The 21,358-nt window shown below is 40.8% G+C and overlaps 1 protein-coding gene across 3 annotated transcripts in view; it reads left to right on the top strand.

Moving 5' to 3' along the window:
* Window positions 1-8,031: 8,031 nt before the first annotated feature.
* LOC135480212 (uncharacterized) overlaps window positions 8,032-21,358 on the top strand; it is a 37,360-nt gene continuing 24,033 nt past the window's right edge. The window contains exons 1-6 of one of the 3 annotated variants that reach the window (XM_064759986.1): window positions 8,107-8,542; window positions 8,836-8,988; window positions 9,502-9,648; window positions 10,160-10,261; window positions 10,642-10,777; window positions 10,996-11,591. In XM_064759986.1, coding sequence (XP_064616056.1) covers window positions 8,498-8,542; window positions 8,836-8,988; window positions 9,502-9,648; window positions 10,160-10,261; window positions 10,642-10,777; window positions 10,996-11,117 — 705 coding nt within the window. In that variant the 5' untranslated portion in view covers window positions 8,107-8,497 and the 3' untranslated portion in view covers window positions 11,118-11,591. Of the gene's footprint in view, window positions 8,543-8,835; window positions 8,989-9,501; window positions 9,649-10,159; window positions 10,262-10,641; window positions 10,778-10,995; window positions 11,592-21,358 lie in introns of those variants that run through there. The other 2 variants (XM_064759987.1, XM_064759988.1) reach the window with 2 other exon arrangements.

The raw sequence follows: 21,358 nt of genomic DNA, 5'->3' as shown, positions 1-21,358 counted from the left end.
TTGCCAGTCCTCTGTGTGAATACACATTTTATCAAGTAGAGACTGCATCTTTCATATGACAGACAGTGCTTTGGAAGACAACCATAGCTTTATTCATTTGACCTATATACAGGGTAAGTTTGACTCATGGCAGGTGGTGTACGTGGCATTTTATATGTGTAAAACTCTGCGGGTGCAGATGGGGTAGACGGGGGTCACAGCAAGAGTGTATACCGCTAATGGCTCTTATTGCGGAGAAAGATTATGGCCTGCATATATTTCAGGCATATCCTGTCTCTTTTTCAAACGCAAAATTCTTTCGTTGACGTGCAGATGACCCTGAATATCATTACATTCACCTTCACTTTAAATAACATCTTTGTCAGTTCTCCCCCCCCCCCCCCACCGAAACCATTCTATTCTGCTGTATTTTGCACTTGAGAGAACTGATGTTATTTTCGTCCGCACGTCTGCACAAAGTGATATAATTCGTTGTTCCTAAACCAGTCAGAAACCTCTTCCTGTTGACATTGTTTTCACTGGTAGGTGAACAAACGATGAAATAATTGTACTGTAAATAGATTCTTATCCCATTCAATTCTACTGTATTGTGTACATTGGCGAACTTATGTTGTTTTCTTCTACACGCACGTGGGCCGTTCTATGTAGAGTTAAAAGTGATATCATTGGTTATTGCTTGACTAAACAGAATATTCTTCCTCTTCGATTTTTTTCATTGATTGATTTTAAAAAAAGGAGAAATAATGGTGCTAATAATTTGGATTTACATAAACGCTGATGGTGCCAGTAGCACTGTATAGTCGTGTCTGCATGTTCCAGAAGCACAGCTGATAGACGCTCCAATCCCCAAGCTGGAAGGCATTTAGATAGTTTCTGGAAACGGTGGTTGTAACTTAGGATCTATTTATTTATTTATTTATTTGATTGGTGTTTTACGCCGTGCTCAAGAATATTTCACTTATACGCACGACCATCCGCAGGTTGCTGGAAGACCTTCCCACGTACGGAGGAACCCAGCATGAGCTGGACTTGAACTCACAAAGTCCGCCTTGGTGTCTAACTTAAGAGTATGGCTTTACCGAAAATGGCAGAAAAGTCGAATTCTTATGACGTTGTAAGCTTTCATGTTCTAAAATACTGAACTAGCCCGATAGTAAATAATTTTATTAGCAGTTCAATTTTCCTTTCAGTGCATTGATTTATTTTTTTGTTTTCTTTTTTTAGCAAGACACTTTAAATCTTCTATCTTTGGCGTTAATTTGGGTTTTGCAGTAAACATGAAGTTTTGAAAAAAAGTTCCAAAGTTATCTCGTCGCCATCTATGTACTGTGTCTTTCTACAGATTAGTGGACGTCACATGAGGCATAACTGTTGTTAGAGCCTACACAATTTCCTTACGGCTCTAACAATGATCTGTGTGGGTATTTTGAATACCCCTTTGTTGCTTGAATCGTTATAACTTTGATATCTACTGCTAACCTTGAAGCCCAACGCAAAAAATAAATGGAAAATCAAAAACTAAAAAGGCGGAACAAAAATCGTAATAAATCAATAAGTAAAAAAAAAACATCAAAATTATAACAAATGAAAATGTATCATTATTATTTTTTTAATTGTGGACATACATAAGTCGGCTTTGACTGATGACAAAAAGGAGACGATTATCATGGTGTCTGCGGAGGCGCACAGGATTGGTGAGGAGAACTCCATGGCCCTTCATGACATCAAACTGGTTAGTGTTTATAGTTTTGCTCAATGATGCTTCAGAGCACCGGCCTTCAGCATGTGATGAGTTTACAGACTGCCAGGGCATGTCCATGACTATGGGGCGTCGGGCCTTGTCTGTGGCATGACTTTACAGGGCGGCAGGCTTTGTCTGTGGCATGACTTTTTGGGGTGCCGGGCCTTGTGTGTGGCATGACTTTCATAGTCCGTCAGGCCTTGTATGTGGCATGATTTTATGGGGCGTCGGGCCTTGTCTGTGGCATGACCTTAATGGGGCGTCAGACCTTGTCTGTGGTATGACTTTATGATGCGTCAGACCTTGTCTGTGGCATGACTTTATGACACGTCAGGCCTTGTCTGTGGCATGACAATGGGCGTCAGACCTTGAGCATGACATGATTTCTACACGACCTGTCCCTGACATGACTATGGGGTGTCAGGCCTTGTCTGTGGCATGATTTTACAGAGCGCCAGGCCTTATCTGCGGCATGACTTTATTCGGGTTCGCGCCTTGTCTGTGGCATGACCTTAATGGGGCGTCAGACCTTGTCTGTGGCATGAGGCGTCAGGCCTTGTCTGTGGCATGAGGCGTCAGGTCTTGTCTCTAGGTTGAGTGTATGGGGCGTCAGAATTGTCTGTGGCATGACTTTATGAGGTGTTAGGCTTTGCTCGTAGCATGGCCTTAATAAGACGTCAGGGTTTGTCTGTGGCATGAATTTAGATGGCGTCAAGCCTCGTCTGTAGTTTGAGTTTATAGGGTGTCATACCCTGTCTGTGGCATGAACTTACTGGGGCGTCAAGCCTTGTCTCTTTATGGAGTGTCAGTAGTTTTCTGTGGCATGACTTTATGGGGCGTCAGGACTTGTCTGTGGCATGCATTTATAGGGCGTCAGATCTTGTCTGTGGCATGACATTGTGGAGAGTTAGGCCTTGTCCGTGGCATGGCTCTTTGGGGTGTCACGCATTTTCCGTGACATGACGTTCCAGTCAGTTTATCGGTATTACCGGCCCACTAATATTATTATGCAGGCGTATGTATATTGTTATATTTTGTTTCTCTTTCACCTTTATCTACAATTTTGTTCCTTTAAATAGTAATAATAGAATTCAGAAAGGTCTGGAACAAACCACTAGTGGTTTTATTCTCCCCTTCCATACAAACTGCCACGTTTCATGAGAATGTTGTTAAGTTTTGGTGAAATAAAAAATGTTCAGTTAAATCAGTCTAGACAGAACTCCGAATGGAACTGGTTAGAGTCACGACCATGGGCCGTCAACGTTTATACGGAATCACGATCCAGTATTTATTTTATTCGGCAATAACTCTATGTGGTGTCTCAGTAACTGTCCTTGCTCTCAAAAATTATCAGTTAGATTGTCTGAGCGATGTACTTGTTGAATTATTATAATGCTATCGCAGCAGGATGTTCTCTTAAATAAAACACAAATGCTTTACGACAGCGGTCAGCATTATGGTGGGTCAATACGCTGCGCTAGCGTGAGCCACGGAGGCCCCGTCAAAATGAACATGAATGAACATGAATGGAAGCTGACAAGACACAACGTTGAATGTGACACAGTATTATGTTATGATAGTTTTAATCAGAGTTTCTGTTCAAATTAACACATTATTTTTGGAGTGTAGAGTATTCTTTGTCCAGTGAGAAACCGAGCAAAGATCCTTCCTGATTTGACAACTCTACATACACAATGTTAATTAATCGTTTTAAATGAATAAATTGTTCCTAGCAATGATGCTTGGATACAAACACTGCGAGATAGTAAATGTTTTATGTTAATATTATCATATAGCGTAAATAACTTGATGTTCAGACATGCTTAAGGTTTCGGGTAGGTAGAGACTACTCACGGTTTGTCCCTGTCGAGAACGGGGTCCCCCTGGATCGTGTACTATCTCCCATCTTATTTAATATGCCAATTAATAATATGCCGAAGGCTATCTCTCCTGAGCTAAAATGCTCGTTATTTGCAGATGATAGGGGCATGTGGTTTCAATCCCGGAGTCATAAATTATGTACTCCATATATACAACAGGGGTTAGATGACATTGTGAAATGGAATTTGTCTTGGGGGTATAAATTTTCGTCAGCTAAAACTGAAGCCGTTATTTTCATTCGTAGAGCTGTTAATGCCGTAGTTATAACGCTCAATAACTCCCCTGTCAAATTATCTAAGCCCTTCGTTACCTCGGTGTTATCTTTGATAAGCGTCTAACTTGGGCAAACCATATTGAGTATGTCATCTCTAAGTGCCAGAAAGTTTTGAACCTGATAAAGACTATTTCTGAGAAATCTCGGTGGGCGGATAGGGATTGTCTGCTTCTGTTAGATCGTTCTCTGATCCGTTCTACGTTTGACCATTGTGCAATACCCTTAAGGAGAAGTTCGATTCCATCCAGTCCACTACGGGTGTGTACAGGAGGTTTGCGATCCACACCACTTATAACTATTCAGGCCTTCTGTAATGATTGGTCTTCGTATCTCCGGCGGCGCCTGCGCACCCTCAAATGCTTATTTAGGTTACCATCTGATGGACATAACTCGGCATCTAGCGCAATCAGACCTTCCTATTAAGATTAGTTATATGAAGGTAAAGATAATCATGCCTTGTCATTCAGCTTGAGGTACAAAGCGATCTCATCATCTTTACGATGTAATGACTTAAACATGCACCCCTCGTTTGTTCCTGACTTCCCGCCATGGAAATTGTATCCTACCTCTATTTACACATGACTTACATAGCAAAATTGAGAAGGCTGACGACCCCCCCCCCCCCCCGTCGCTGTGTATTAAAGATCATATTAAGTCTAGTGGGTCTGAGAACTTACATGTATACATAGATGCGTCTGAATGCCCAGGGAGTAATTGTGTAGGCGCCTCATTTTGCCTCCCTGAAATGAAATATAACCGATCCTTCAGACTGTCCAATCTCGTTTTTGTGTTTACTGCTGAACTCACTGCCATTATATGTACAATGAAATTTCTGTTCGAGTTTAAACCTGCCCGTGTTGTTGTTTTCACGGAGTCTTTGTTCTCGCTACAGGCGGTGTTTAACTGCACGTGGACAAAGAAATACGACACTTGTGTACTATGTTTAACTTTCAAGGGGTTGATATCTCATTTGAATGTGTACCAGCCCATATCCGTGTCCCTGACAATGAACTGACTCCTTAGCAAAACAGGTTCTTTCTTTCTTTCTCCCACACTATTCCCTTATCAATCCAAGAAGCACTTAGTAAATGTACTTAGCAAACCCAAACTCGTTGATACTTTTCAGCAGGACTGGAATAATTCAAGCAAGGGTAGATTTTTTTTACTTGACTAACCCCTCGATTGATACGAAGTCTTCCGAATTGTATCCGGGCACCTACCCACAAATTTGTATTTGTATCTCTTCGTTAACCACGACACTCTAAAATGGGTTTGTTCGAAGAGTGTCACGTAGAAGACTCGACCACCCATCTGCCACAGCATTGCCACATACAATAAAGTGTTCCAAGCTGTGGCAAATTTTCTTACCAGCGGCCATAGGTATTAACCAGATTTAACCAGACTTTTTTGTAGTTTACAAATATCTTCTCGACCTCGTTGTAAAAAGTAGGCATTGGCGTAAATCGTCCAATTAGGGTGGGTACACGCCATTTCAAATTTATCCACCCCCATGGTAATAACACCTAATTATTTAATTGAATACTTAATTAATGTATCTATATTTTGTTTGTTTTGGTACAGGTTAATAAAGTAATATATCTACACGACTATCAATTTCTTACCACCACAACACGAAGTCATGTAGACCGTTTTGAATGTCATCTCCGAGTCACTTACCACAAGTCTGAATCATGGTTACCAATAGTATGAAGAATAAAACAAAACAAAGCAGATGCTGCATGTACACTAACATGTGAAACCCGATGAAACATAACGTAACGTACATGTGTTTAGTAAATGTAGAGACCGAGGGGGAAAGCACGCCAGAGTGGCAGAGCCTCACACCAATGCGAGAGCTGAGAGTTCAAGTCCACCTTATGCTGGCTTCCTCTCCGGACGTACGCGGGAAGGCCTGCCAGCAATCTACAAATAATTGTGGGTTTCTCCCGAGTTCTGCCGGGTTTCCTTCCACCATATTGCTGGCTGTGTCGTATAAGTGAAATATTCTTGAGTACGGCGTAAAACAAGAATCAAATAAATAGAAAGATAAATCATAGTGCATGTACCACTAGGCCAAAAAAAAACACCAGATGTAACAAACAGGGGTTAATGCATACACAGCTCATGAAGAAACTGATACGGGGTTGTCAGGCGAAATTCTTGTTGATCATAACATTAATTTGATCCCATGTGTCCATGTCTGTAGATTATATACACAAACTTTGCTATTACCTTCGGTATTATTTTGTTTATCCCTATTTTCTGACTAGCTGTTTGACTTCCGTCGTTACACGTAACCCGGATGTAGAGTGGTAAATAGAGTCAGAGTATGCCACGTGATCATTACAGATGTAACAGCTGTCTGTGACTTTGGCTCCCCCTCCCCTCGCTCTCTTCAAGGCTACAATCTCTACACACGATCAAGTTACGAGCTGTACTCTATGAGCTACACTCAACAAAAATATAAACGCGCCAAGCAATTTTATATTGTTTATTCGACAATTAGGATAAGTGTACATAATCAATAGTGGCTTCAATTTCCACCAAATTTTCATATTTCAGGGCAATACTACAGGAGCTATGGCAGCGAGAAAACAGAAAGGTGGGTAATCACAGTTCGCGCTGTTAGTTATGCTAACGGTGGACAGTCTCGGCACTGAATGCTGTGAACTGTGATTTAGTGACCATGCTGCTTTCGCCTTTGCCACGGCTCATGGATTATTGCTCCAAAATGTGAAAATCTGGTGGCAGTTGAGGCCAGAATTTATAATGGATATTTATCCTAAATGTTGAGTTAACACGTTATTTAATATAGATGGAAAGCAATATAAAACTGCTTCGTGTTTCTATAATTTTGTTGAGTGTACATAGCTGGGACCAGTACATTTGACCGAGATTTCTTCACTGAGGGACAAACAAGCCCAAGAGGCTTCTTGTATGTTAAAGTATTGTAATTTGTCTCCACACGCAATTCAGTGCCCTTTGTACGCGTCGTCGACATCTGAGACTATACACGCATTCGAGCATAGTTTGAAGTCAAAATCTTAAAAGGAGACATAATCACCCAAGATAGGTAAGGTTGTTTCTGCAAAACCTAGCGACTAATACAGTTCTGCGGAGATCAAAAGTGAAGACTTGGTTGAAAGTTAAGTCTAAAATCAAATCTTAGGACGGTTTTGAACCACCGGTCTCTGGAGGATAAGCTACAGTTTATACTTGTTTGTCCAATATTTAATACTTTAATTGTGAGGTATTTACTTTTGTTTTTTCCTTAAGCATACAAGTTTGGATTCCCCCACGGACGGACGTGGGAAGGTCTGCTAGGGACTTGTGGATGGTCCTGTCTTTCCCCAGTGTTAAATGGGTTTCCCCAGAGTAAATTGTATTAATGCAAAATTAATAAAAAAACAATAAATAAGTTGAAGCTTGTAAATAAGTCTTCGATTGTACAAAACCATTGCTGACTGAAGTCAAAATTTGATACACAGTTTAAAAGCTTAGTTTTGGGCTCAATGAATGTAAATATTTATCACTTCATAAATGTGATTTTAAATGAACGCAGCAAAATTTCAACTTAATTACCAACACTTAATCATTATGACGAAGGTTTTGTAGGTTTTTTATACTTAAGGCAGAAATGTCTTTATGGGATAAATATAATGACCCAGAGGCCTCTCAACAATGCGGTCGCTGTGAGTTCAAGACCAGCTCATGCTGCCTTCCTCTCCGGCCGTACGTGGGAAGGTCTTTCAGCAAACTGCGGATGGTCGTCGGTTTTCCACGGGCTCTGCCCGGTTTCCTCCCACCATAATGCTGGCCGCCGCATGCAGGGTGGTCAGAAACTCCATCATTCATTTTACAAATACATATACATTCAACACATACTGTAATCACGTCACTCAGTAGACACTAACAGATTTAAAACTATGCTTTTCTATCATCCTTTCTTACTTTTTCTTTCTTTAAAAGTTTCTCTAGTGGACCAGGAGTTTCTAATTCGTGTGCCTACCCTGAACACGTATCCTTTTTCGCAGTCATTTATCTGGGTTCCGTATAGTAACATACAAACATCAAGATCCGGGTCATTTTATGACGCAATCTGTCGTCTGTGCAGACAGTAAACAATGTAATGTGACACACACGCCGGCTCCAGTGGATATGTTCTCGGGCCCAGTCAGTGACAGTCACAGTCAAGGCACCCGTGCTGTTTACTGCCTTTAGTTTACACGTGTACCCTTCTAATTCCACCTGCTTTAGTCTCACGTCCTCCTTTATCTTCTGCACATTCAAGAGTTTATGAATTCAGAAAAAAGTTTTTTGTGTGTATGCAAATGGAGTTGTGGAAATTCTCTCTTTAGATTGTTTGCAAACAAGCCAAATTCGGTCTCAGACATGAACTGTGTCAGACATCTCTGATTGGACGCTGCTAAACAAATCAGATTCTTTAACTTTGCTGATACTATTTCTATTGATGGATTAAGGAACGTTGAAAGAATGATATAAAAGCGGACTGTTCTGTTGGATTCTTATATCCATTTGTTGACTGGATCCAATCTGCTGAAAGTCCTCTCAGCTACCGAAACTATAGCGTTGTTGCAAACATGACAGGACCAAAAACGGCAGAAAAGTCGGATTCGTATAAATGGGTAAGTCTTGGTTGAACCAGATTTGTCAACATTTCACATGTTGCATCATTTTAAAGCTTAGATCGACAATGTTCTAAGTAAAGCGTTTGAGAATCTAGGGAGTGCTATTCGATTCAGTCTTTTGCAATTCGTGATTTTGAGGTGACGATCTTACTATCGGTGATGGTGTTGCGACAACAGACATTAAGATAAACTTTCTTTCCTTACCGGTATGCAATATAAAATGGAAGAACAGATATATGAGTAAATACAAATAAAAATAAAAACCCACTACCAATTTTGTAATCTTCCAGACATATCCGGAAGGAGATCTACCCAGTAGAGGAGAGCGGAGGCGTCCATTTCTTATAGCTGCGGTTGCTTCACTCTCTACGGCACTGGTCCTTGGCTCCATTGTCTTCGGTGTCGTATTCTATCTTCAAGAAAATAAACCAGAGAAACCCGAGGTAGAGTACAATGATCATTCTTTTATTTTATTTCTTTATTTTCTTACAATGTGTGGCTGTAATACAGTAAAATTTTGAAGTGTTTTTCATCTTCCGAGTGTACATGAGGAAGATTTTTGGATTTTTCAGATATTGTCATTGAAACTTGTACGGCGTTCCAAAGCAGGCCAATCACGTGCATACATTTTCAGCTTTAAGGTTCAAGAATTCACAAACGTAGATTTCCTTTTGAATTTCCACGAGCGAACGTGAAAAAATTCAGGAAATATGTCAATAAATCGTTTGCTGTCAATGTATGCTTGTCTTGTGTAGTTATATTCTTTCGTCCTTCATTGCGATCGCTGTGAGTTCGTCCATCTCATGCTGGATTTCTCTCCGGTCGCACTTTGGAATGGCTGACAACAAACTGTTGGTCCTTGGCGTGAAACACCAATCAGATAAGTAAAGAAATGTATTCTTTCGATGTTCCAAATCTAGTCTTCTGATTTGTTGTCGGTATTTCTGTCTTCTCAGTGGGTATCGTGGATCCGTAAAGCTGGAGATGTGGACATCCACGAGTCAGTTTTGATTGATGACAAAGAAGAAACGATTCTCATGGTGTCCGCGGAGGCGTACAAGATTAGCGAGGAAAACTCCATGGCCCTTCATGACTTTAAATTAGTGAGTAGAAATGTCTATAGATATCCAAACAGTATTATAATATAACATACTCTGCACTGCGCTATCTGAGTCGTTAACACATCCAATGTATAGACACACATCTTATATTAGATCATACTAAAGGCTTTTAAATTATTTAACATTTCCTCTTTTCGGACCCACTCATTGTCTTCATACTCTGACTAGGTGGGGCGCCATGTGTAGTATCTTCAACTTGATATTCCAGTGAGACAGCACTAGAAATATTGAGACCGGTCTGTTACAAGGAGATAGCATTATGGTACAATTAGCTTCATAGTGAAGGCAAAGCTAAAACCCGCAGAAACATAGGTGGCTAAGCCTGCTGGTCATAGTCTCCAGTCGTGATTGTTACATGCTTGGGATAAATATGAGTTCATAATGAATAGCAAAGCCTTCCTCAGTAACAGCTGTAAGTGTCTGTAGTCTTGGTTTGTGGGGCGTGCGTACAGCGATGTGCTGATATGATTTGGTGTGGTTTCTGTCCAACTAGGGTTACGTGGCGCTGAGAGACTTTAATAGGGACATGTGCTTGGTTACCAAGGTGAAAATCCCGGATTTCTGGTCCGTCAAGCAGATGTTGGAAGACAGACGAGTAAGTCAGCCCCATATATACTTATGAATCTCTGTGTTGTAGAGACCTATTCAACTATACACTTCAAAAAGATATACCTTGATTCTTATTCTTAATTTATAGATCAAAATACGCAAACGTGTTACCTTTTGTAAAGATTGTAAAGATTTCAGTTATTTTCTTGTGACAATAAACTTTCTGTTTTATCTCAGGGGCAAACAGCTTCCGGATTTACACAATGTTCACATATAACATGAAAGATAACATAAAGATATGAAGTTTCAAATGTTAATCATCTTTCTCATTTTATTCTTAATGAAAAAATACTTTGATTGTAAATGCTGTATTAGTCAACTAAATAGATAAGTGTATTTTATACATATGTATTCCATCTCTTTCAGGGTAAAACGCTCGACCTTCAGCCATTGAAGCAAGGCAAAGGAGAGTTCCGCAATATGACGTCATCAGAATTGGGGCCCAAGTTGAACCAGTTTTGTGACGCAGTTCCAGCTCATTGGTTCGATATCACAGAGACAGGTGCGCCATTTACATGATTGATTGCCTTTTGTGCTTAGCTTAGTTCCACGATTTATTATTATACGTTTTCATTTTTTCTAGTGTTTTGTGAAGGGTTACACCGTCAAAAGTCTAACTCGTGTGTTAAAGTAGTGAACACTGAACAGACACTTAAGCAATCAGTCACTCAGTCAATCAATCAATCTTCATCCCAATGTATTTTCATTCTACCTCTGCAGGAATCGTGAAAAGGCAAGTTGATCTGAGGCTCAGGGCTGAACTGGAAAGGATACCACCCGGGGGAGACACAGTAGCGTGTTTACATGCCCGTGTGTCTTGCGAAATTTCCATTAGATTTTAACTTAATGAAATGTAGCAAACAAATTTAACTGTTTATAATGAATAAGTCAATTAATCCAGCTTCATCCAAGAGAGTTTTCATTTTATTCCCTGAGGAATTGTGAAGAGGCAAATTGATATATGGAGCAATGCCTAACTTAAAGGGGGTAAGCCTACCACCCCTATAGGCGAGAGGCCAGTCACATGTTAAGCAATCGTAAGCAATGCAATGTTTTTACTGGCTTTTAACCTAATGTAACGAAGCAGTTGGGATTAACTATTAGATTTCACAAAGTATTCCCAAGGGATATTTCTTATTTTTAAATTGCGTCATATACCGTTGGCATCTCCATGACGAGCATATTTGTGACATGACCATATCGCTATGTTATCTCACTGACTTGGAAAAAGTTGTATTTATTTTGTTTTTCAACAAACAACTTTATGTTTATGGTGAATTTTAGAATAAATGAAGCCGAAGATATCAAAGTATCAATATCTCTGTTACGTTCTCATGTCTGTTTATAAGAGCTTATTAATACTATTCCCACGGTGTGACATGCGACGCCAGCGACGTGTGAAACGGATTACCTTAATATAAATTTTAGACTAAAAGTGTTAAATACGACGTCAGCGACGTGCATAACATAACAACCTCTAGGTGTTGTTCCAACCGCGTTACATGTATATTTTTCTGTATTTAATAATTTGGCTGATGTTTTAAGCCATTCTCACGAAAATTTCACTTACACGACGGCGGTAAGTATTATGATGAGAAAAAACCGGGCTCTCTCTCCTGGGGAGGCTCACGACTTTCCGCAGGGTACTGGAATTACCTTCCAAGGCAACCCCTTTGGTGAGTGGCTCCTGGGTCATAGTTCTTGACTAGTACTCTGACTACAGGGCCACGAAGGCACAGTGGACAGATTATAAGTGCATTTCAACCCGTGCTACATGCAGGGCTAGTGACGTGTACAATACACCATCTCATGGCAGATATTAGCTGTTAAATGCGACGCCATTGATGTGCACAAAGTAACAGCTTAAAGAAGCTATTCCATCCGTTACATGCGAAGCTAGTGACGTGAACAACATACAGGATAGCTTATACGTGTTGTTCCACACGTGTTACATGCGGTGCCAGTGACCTGTACAGCACATCAGGTTATGGGGCATATTCATTCTGTGTGAAATGCCACCTCATTGACTCGTACAACGCAACAGCTTATAAAAGCTATGCCATCCGTTACATGCGACGCTATTGACGAGAACAACATACAGGATAGCTTATACGTGTTGTTCCACACGTGTTACATGCGGTGTCAGTAAACTGTACAACACACTACATTATGGGGCATTTTCACTCTGTCTTAAATGCGACACCATTGGCGTGTACAACACACCAGTTGATAGAAGCTATTCCATCCGTTACATGCGACGCTAGTGACGAGAACAACATACAGAATAGCTTATACGTGTTGTTCCACACGTGTTACATGCGGTGTCAGTAACCTGTACAACACACTACATTATGGGGCATTTTCACTCTGTGTGAAATGCGACGCCACCGACGTGTTTGACGCGACAGCTTATAGAAGCTATCTCATCCGTTACATGCGACGCTACTGACGTGAGCAACATACAGAATAGCTTATACGGGTTGTTCCACACGTGTTACATGCTGCGCCAGTGACCTGTACAACACACCAGGTTATGGGTCATTTTCACTCTGTGTGAAATGCGACGACATTGACGTGTACAACACACCAGCTGATAGAAGCTATTCCATCTGTTACATGCGACGCTAGTGGCATGAACAACATACAGGATAGCTTATACGTGTTGTTCCACACGTGTTACATACGGTGTCAGTAACCTGTACAGTACACAAGGTAATGGGGAATGTTCACTCTGTGTTAAATGGGACACCATTGGCGTGTACAACACACCAGATGATGGAAGCTATTCCATCCGTTACATGCGACGCCAGTGACGAGAACAACATACAGGATAGCTTATACGTGTTGTTCCACATGTGTCACATGCGGTGTCAGTAACCTGTACAACACACTACATTATGGGGCATTTTCACTCTGTGTGAAATGCGACGCCACCGACGTGTACGACGCAACAGCTTATGGAAGCTATCTCATCTGTTACATGCGACGCTACTGACGTGAGCAACATACAGAATAGCTTATACGTGTTGTTCCACACGTGTTACATGCGGTGTCAGTAACCTGTTCAACACGCTACATTATGGGGCATTTTCACTCTGTGTGAAATGCGACGCCATTGACGTGTACAATACACCAGCTGATAGAAGCTATTCCATCTGTTACATGCGACGCTAGTGACGAGAACAACATACAGAATAGCTTATACGTGTTGTTCCACACGTGTTACATGCGGTGTCAGTAGCCTGTACAATACACCAGGTTATGGGGCATTTTCACTCTGTGTGAAATGCGACGCCACCGACGTGTACGACGCGACAGCTTATAGAAGCTATTCCATCCGTTACATGCGACGCTAGTGACGAGAACAACATACAGGATAGCTTATACGTGTTGTTTCACACGTGTTACATTCGGTGTCAGTAACCTGAACAACACACTACATTATGGGGCATTTTCACTCTGTGTGAAATGCGACGCCACCGACGTGTACGACGCAACAGTTTATAGAAGCTTTTTCATCCGTTACATGCGACGCTAGTGACGTGAGCAACATACAGAATGGTTTATACGTGTTGTTCCACACGCGTTACATGCGGCACCAGTGACCTGTATAACACACCAGGTTATGGGGCATTTTCACTCTGTGTGAAATGCGACGCCATTGACGTGTACAACGCAACAGCTTATAGAAGCTATTTCATCCATTACATGCGACGCTAGTGACGTGAACAACATACAGAATACCTTATACGTGTTGTTTCACACGTGTTACATGTGGCGTCAGTGGAGTGTGCAACAGTATGGCCTATACCGTACCTCTGCAGTGCGTTTATAGTAGAGTACGGTTGGATCATTAGATAGCAAAGCACCAATCATGTGCCTACTTCAAGCCTAATAGGATCTGATTGGCCGAATCTATCTAGCCTTGTCCGTTGCACGAAAGCACATGGCCTTGGCGATATAAAATGTGACCTTGCTTTGTCAGTTTTAAATTAATTCGGAACACTGTTCACATCTCTGTAAAACTCAGCACATATTTGTACAGAATGACGGGACTAAAATTGACAAAGAACACAAATTTGGACAAAGTGGTAAGTAAGTCAGTGGATCAGACATTTTTTTTATTTTTGTTTTTTGTTGTTTCATATTTTACATTGCTGACATAGATTAATCCATACATGGACTTGTGAACAAATTCCCCTAGACAAAGAAGCCGAATGAACATATTCCTCATCACTGCTACCAAGAGGGAGGAAGCCTGCATGAACTGGACTAGAACTCTCAACAGCCGCATTGGTGTGAGGTTCCTGGGTCATTGTGCCGCGCTGGCAAACTAAACATTCGCCCCGCTCACGGAGGCCCCTTTATGTGACATAGTACAGAGTGTAAAGCACAGACTTGTGTCTATCAACAAGAGTATAACCGTGCTATTATTATATAAGTAGTACATGTGGTTTAAAGCCGTACTTAGGAATATTTAATTTTGTGTAGCATTGGTCGGGTTTATAGGTGGAAGAAGTTGGGCAGAGTGCGGGGAGAGTTACTTCCCCTTACCCACGTACTGTCTGTCGTGCCTTGTCGCACAACCAAAAAAACGTGAGATCCTAATTGCTGCATGCGGTAATTACGACGGCTTTTACGGAACAACCTTTAAACCTAATTTCGTCATCGACTGATTCCGAAAACATTGCTGATAAAATCGTGCATATGTCATGCTGACAGCGAAATTAATGTAGATTCCGAATATCCCACGTCACATATAAACGAGATCTGGTTTTAAAAAATGGCGTCTGTATATCCGCGTTTTTGCCAGACAACAGCGGCGTAACTAAGCCATGGAGAAGTTAGTTTTAGTAGCATTGATCGATACTTTCTGTTGTGTAGTGGTTAGAGCGTTCACAACGAAATCAGGAAGATCTGGGAGCAAACCCACTTAAAGCCTCCCACTTAAAGGCTGTGGACTTTGATAATGATCTATACTGTCGTTATGGCACACCATTTTGGCCAGTAAGGTCGCTCGTACAGGTTGAGGACTGATAATGGTCTACGCTGCCGTTACATGACACCTGTTGGCCGGTGAGGTCGCTCTTATAGGCTGTGGTCTTTGATAATGATCTACGCTGCAACCTAAGGACACATGTTGGTCACTGAGGTTGCGCTTAAAAGCTGTGGTCTTTGATAATAGTATACGCTGGCGTCACAGGACACCTGTTGATCAGTGAGGTCGCGCATATAGGCTGTGGCCTTTGAGAATGGTCTACACTGCCGTTGCGAGACGCCTGGTCCCAGTGAGGTTGCACTTATAGGCTGTGGCCTTTGATAATGATCTACGCTGCCGATATGGGACACCTGTTAGCCAGTGAGGTCGCACTTATAGGCTGTTGTCTTTGAGAATGGTATACGCTGCCTAGACAGGAATTACAAAGAGGCGTGCTGACGACCAACACAGCCATGAGAGACTCGATTGCATGTATTATGAGATTAAGCTACCTTCAAAAGATATTTTAAAAGACACGCTGCAAAAATAAGAGGCACACGAAAAACTCATCGTTATACCATACGCCCATTGATACAGGCAAAGTTACTTTGTAAAAATACTTGTCAAACAAGAAGAATGTTGCATCTTATATTAAATCGTAAAGTATGTCAAGAACATAATGGCTTTTTTTTTATAAAGGGTCCCACTTTAGACAGCCTTCGATATCACGGGTGTCCTTATATGTCTCTTTGGCAGTACACGTCGCTTGTAACTTGTAACCGGAAATTGAACCCGGATATTCTGATCCACAATCTTTTAGCAACCAGAGTTCCAGATTTTGTATTGTATGCTTCCTATAACACAGACCTGACCATCACCATTTAGACAGAATTTACCTTCTTGAGACACAAAGTCAATAAAAAAAATAAAGGTGAACAAATCAGAACACTTATGCACAATTCAGTTTGACTCTTTTTCCAGACCACTAAAAATCTGCTCTTGATTAATAGGCCTAAATCTTAACATGGGCAACTAATTTCGGCCGGGTAGTTAAAGGGCTTGTCATTCACTCTCCTGGGCCTTCGTGGCTCAGCTGGTCAGCGCGCTAGCTCAGCCTATTGCCCCAGGAGTCTCTCAGCAATGCGGTCGCTATAAGTTCAAGTCCGGCTCATGCAGGTTTACTCTTCGACCGTAAGTGAGAAGGTCTTGCAGCAGCCTGCGGATGGTCGTGGGTTTGCCCCGAGCTCTGCCCGGTTTCCTACCACGGTAATGCTATGCGCCGTCGTATATGTGAAATATTCTTGAGTACGGCGTAAAACACCAATGAAATAAATAATTAAATATATTCAGTCGGCAGTATACACGAGGTGCGGGTTCAACTCCAGTCTCGGCCAGGGAGTTTGTAGGTTACCCTGCTCTGGCTTTTCGTGCTACTTAAGTGGCAATAAACTGTGGCGGACACTCGCAAGGAGACATTCTGGAACATAGCATTAAACATTCAAAAAATAAATACATATAAATAAATAAATCTTGTCCTGATGCAAAACTGATGAGCTTATCCTAGGCTAGAGATAATGCTTGGCTTAACTGCTGATACATGTACTTTAACAAATGGGCTACCGCTGATCACATTGGGCCTGATGTCGGGCTGGCAGGTAGAAGGATCTGACCAATACCATAATACAGTTACGCCTATCCGTCTACTACATTTACCCACACCTGTGTTTTGCAGTTACACCTATCAGTCTACTACATTTGCACCTGTGTCTTCCATGGCCGAGGGGTTAACACGCCAGCTCGAGTAATGGTCCAGGAGCCTCTTACCAATGCGGTAGCTGTAAAGTTCAAGCCCAGTTCATGCTGGCTTTATTTCCGGTCGTACGCTTTAAAGGTCTTCCAGGATTTTGCGGATGGTCGTGTGTTTCGGCTCTGTCCAGTGTTTTTGGGTAAACTCTTAAAACTTTTAATCTTCAACATGTCACTTTTACCACTCTTCGAACAACATCTCCAAGATTGCCCAAAGATGGTTGAAGACTGTTTACGGCTATGTAGATTTGCAGACCTTACGAAACATATGGAGCCCCCCTGGACCCTCGTCGTACTGTGATAGCTGACCCAGACCGCATTTTCAATTTCCTGCCGACGCCACTGATGTATATTTGATTTATTTATTTGATTGGAGTTTTACGCCGTGCTCAAGAATATTTCACTTATAAGACGACGGCCAGCATTATGGTGGGAGGAAAACGACCATTCGCAGATTGCAGCAAGACCTTCCCATGTAGTCATATATTTTGTAAATATTTGAGACAAGAAAATATTTCTTAAATGTTTGCAGCAAGACACATCAATTACGGACCAGGCAAGGGATTATTTATTTAGCTGATCATTTCATTCTCTCTTTTAGTTGTGTTTTTAGATAGAAGTATTTCTATGATCATCATATATATACATGTGGACTATGATGTATTGATTAAAAGGTACACTCCAATGCATGTAAAGTCACCTGCCTCACGCACCAAAACGCACACCACACCACATATAAAGTCACCTGCCTCACACACCAAATGGCGGTTTTACTACATACCCATCCCCTGAGAGAATATCACAAACACAATCTTCTTGTAAAGGGTATCTACACAACCTAAGATGACTGCTCTTCAAACAAAGCGCTCAGAGAACACCAGTACCACGCCAGATCAAGCAGTTCGCATTACGTTATAATGATCAGGTGAGGTGATACGCTCAATTGCTGACACCTGAACCCAAATATAGTAAAGTAACACTATTATCATACACATATGTTAGTCTGAAAATATGTAGTGCTAAGAACTAGCAATTAAGTCAACAAAAACAGGCCAATATTGGTATGCTGTAACGGATAGACTGTTTATTGGATGCATAAAGGTTAGCGAGGAAACACTTTGTATGTTTTAGAGTGGTAAATCGTTGCGGTGGGAAAAGATGAAATTGTGGGCAGTGGTCCTTTAAATGCAAATAGTAAATTCTCAATCCGTGTACTATGGGTTGCATTTGCTACCCTGTGAACGGCCGAGCAAATGCTCAGCTATCGTAATGAAAAAAAATACTTCCGCCTGGAAACATCGAGCACCTCGCTGAGTGATCTTTTATATGCAAATAGCTACGCACCATTGGGTAGAAGCATCCACAAAAAAATCGATTGCATTATGATAAAAACCTTGGTAATCTTGATATTTATATTCTTATGTACTTTGTAATAGAAAATATGCACACCTGGCTTCATAAATCATAAGCATCGTTTGTAAGTATTATCGCCTTGCTGAAAATATGACATAAAATAGGGCTAATACTGCTGTGAGGAGAATAAAAGGTCTTCCAGGGGAAGGAATAGACGTGAGCTTTCAGTCCGCTCGAATGCCGAGTTACATTAACCTATTCTGCAAATTCAACATTTCAAATACCATGATGAAATGACGACATTAATGCTTTTCCTCGAGGCTAAAATTACATTGCGTTACAAATTAAACGAAATGATTTAACATCCGATTCAAAACAGTGAAGAAAGCAATTGTCTTTCACGGTGGTGTATTTTTTGGACATGACATCGTAGAAAATTGTGGGAGGACAGAACATATGTTGTCCCCGTGATGTATAGTATATGCACAGACAGTGATTGAACCGTTCAGGGGAATTAACTCTAAACCGACTGTTTACGCCCCTAGATTTATTCTCCCTGACTAACCATCACAAAAACAGACATGCCATTTCAGACAATTATTGTTCGGTCATGTCTGGTGCACAGTAACACAGTAAATAACGGAATATGTGTTTTCACTTTAGTCCGTGCCATAAATATTGTATAACCCTTAATTTTAATAGACACCAGGGTTGACGTCATCGCTCCAGCAAGCTATGTCTGGAGCTGTTGCTGATGAAGTGGAGTTATATTGTAGAACGTCTTTTGATGATTCTTGTGTCAAGTTTAAGTCATGAGTAATGGAGATTTTCAGATGATGTAAGTTTAGAGACCGAGCTATCTACCTGCTTTTTCACATGTCCTGCGGGTTAATTTTGCAAAGCCTGAATGTTGAATGGAACAATCATAACTTGCTGCTTTGATAGAAAATATTTTTTTTCACACAATGCGAAGCAATCTCTATTGGCAGAGTAGTAATATTTCTTAAACATAGCATTTATTGTGGAATAAATAAAACTCATACCTCCAAAATGTCATGTAGCAAAAATCTACGGAAGCCCAAATACGGCATACTGATATTATCTAAATGCCGTACATGTTTTTGGAATACTAGTAACGATCTTGGATTAGTATGGAAGAACTCATAACAGTAAAGGGCAAGAGAAAACTCAAATCCTTGTGCATCTATGAAAGCACATAACAGAACAATATCAAAAGGCATTGTCATTGCTTTTGAACATATTTTATTATTTTCATTTGTCCATTTTCCTTTAAAGTAGAAAGAAAAACTGTACCAGGGATGACGCCATCGTTCCAGCAAACTATGTCCGGAGCCGTTGCTGATGCGGTGGAGAAGAAAAACGCCCTGTTTGTCTATTTACAGATTAGTATAGATAACTCTCATTATTATTAAGGGCTTAGATATTTAAATGATGTAAAAAATATACACAAAGTTCCAGGGACCCATTATTGCATTAAGTACCTGAACGGGAGTGATTACTAAAATAATTAATAAAATATTTACCCGAATGTAATCAAACTTAAGCAAACACAATAGATGAGAGAAAGGATGTATCCTGTGTTTCATGGAAATGTTAGTTCTTTAGGAGTTGTTACATGGACAAAATCTGAATACGTGATAAAACAGAATTACTCAATGTCTTAAATGGGTGTAATCATGAAAGTAATTACCCAATAGCTATAAAGCTTCAGCATACAAAAGTTCAGAAAATAGGCCAAATGGATGGCTTCATTAAAATTGGAGTAGCAATGTGGGAGGAGAAACGAGAACAGAATCGTGTTAGACACACCAAAATGATAGGGGAATGCAAATATACACCCCACTCCCGTAAACACGCAACTTCGTTGAACAGCCCAATTTACATCAGCGAAAAAAGTTTAACTTCAATCTGAGTATGTCCATGTACACACCATATCTTAAACTAGAAAGTTAAAAAAGGCCTAACATTCAGTCCTTGCATGAAAGCCTAACATACAGGAGTTAACAAAGCACGCTTAACTTTCCATCCAAGTATGTACATTTACACGCCGTAACTTAGACCGGAGCTAAACGAGGTTAACCTTCAGTCCATGTGAGAGTGGTCGTGTGCAAGAAAGGGAATCCACCTGTATCTAATCTGGCCCTACTGGGAGTTGTCTAGCGCAAGGATTGGAAGCGACTTTCCCCATCAGAGTATCAGAAGAGGTGATCTGAGAAAGGTTTAGGCTGTCACCCAAGCTCAGGGCGGATAGTCCTGATACTGAAGTATAATGATTTGAGATACCAAATGGCGTTTTTACCGAGTAATTTCCACCACTGCTTCAACACTTTTCATTCCAGAGCCATACTTGTAAAGCCATCGTTTGATATCAAAACCAGTGATGATAGAAATCCATGTGTGCTATCATTCAAACACAAGGATTCCAGTCATTTTGACGTTTTCCTTAGCCAAAGGGTCACACGGTTCAAAACGAATCACATTTTACAATCATAATCTCTTTTAATGCAGAAGAACATTAATCGCATGGGTACAAAATCGCCACAATGAAAACTGGGGAGTACTTAAACAAGTTCATTGTGTGTACTACATTAACCACTGAACACGAATTTAAATATACTGACGTCCAAAAGAAACTTTACTAAGGCTTTGAGAGACGACCGAACAATGGCAACAGCATGAGGCATATGCAAGAGATATGTATTCATATCTGATGTTTTATGATGGTGAGAACTAGATGAGACTCCATGATGAGAGAAACATTTTCGTGAACACTCACACAAAGATGCATGCGTGTCCAAATGAAACAAGTTAAAATGACATTTGTATAATTTCTTTTGGACGTCAGTATATATTCGCCCAGAAACCGATGTTGTTTGTGAGAAATTCGAGTTCAACTAGCTCAGTCTATGTGTGCATAAAGTTTAC

The sequence above is a fragment of the Liolophura sinensis genome, chromosome 13 (assembly GCF_032854445.1).
Source record: "Liolophura sinensis isolate JHLJ2023 chromosome 13, CUHK_Ljap_v2, whole genome shotgun sequence".
Classification (NCBI taxonomy): Eukaryota; Metazoa; Mollusca; class Polyplacophora; order Chitonida; family Chitonidae; genus Liolophura; species Liolophura sinensis.
Note: the sequence above shows the minus strand (reverse complement) of the source record. Positions and strands in the feature narration are given on the sequence as shown.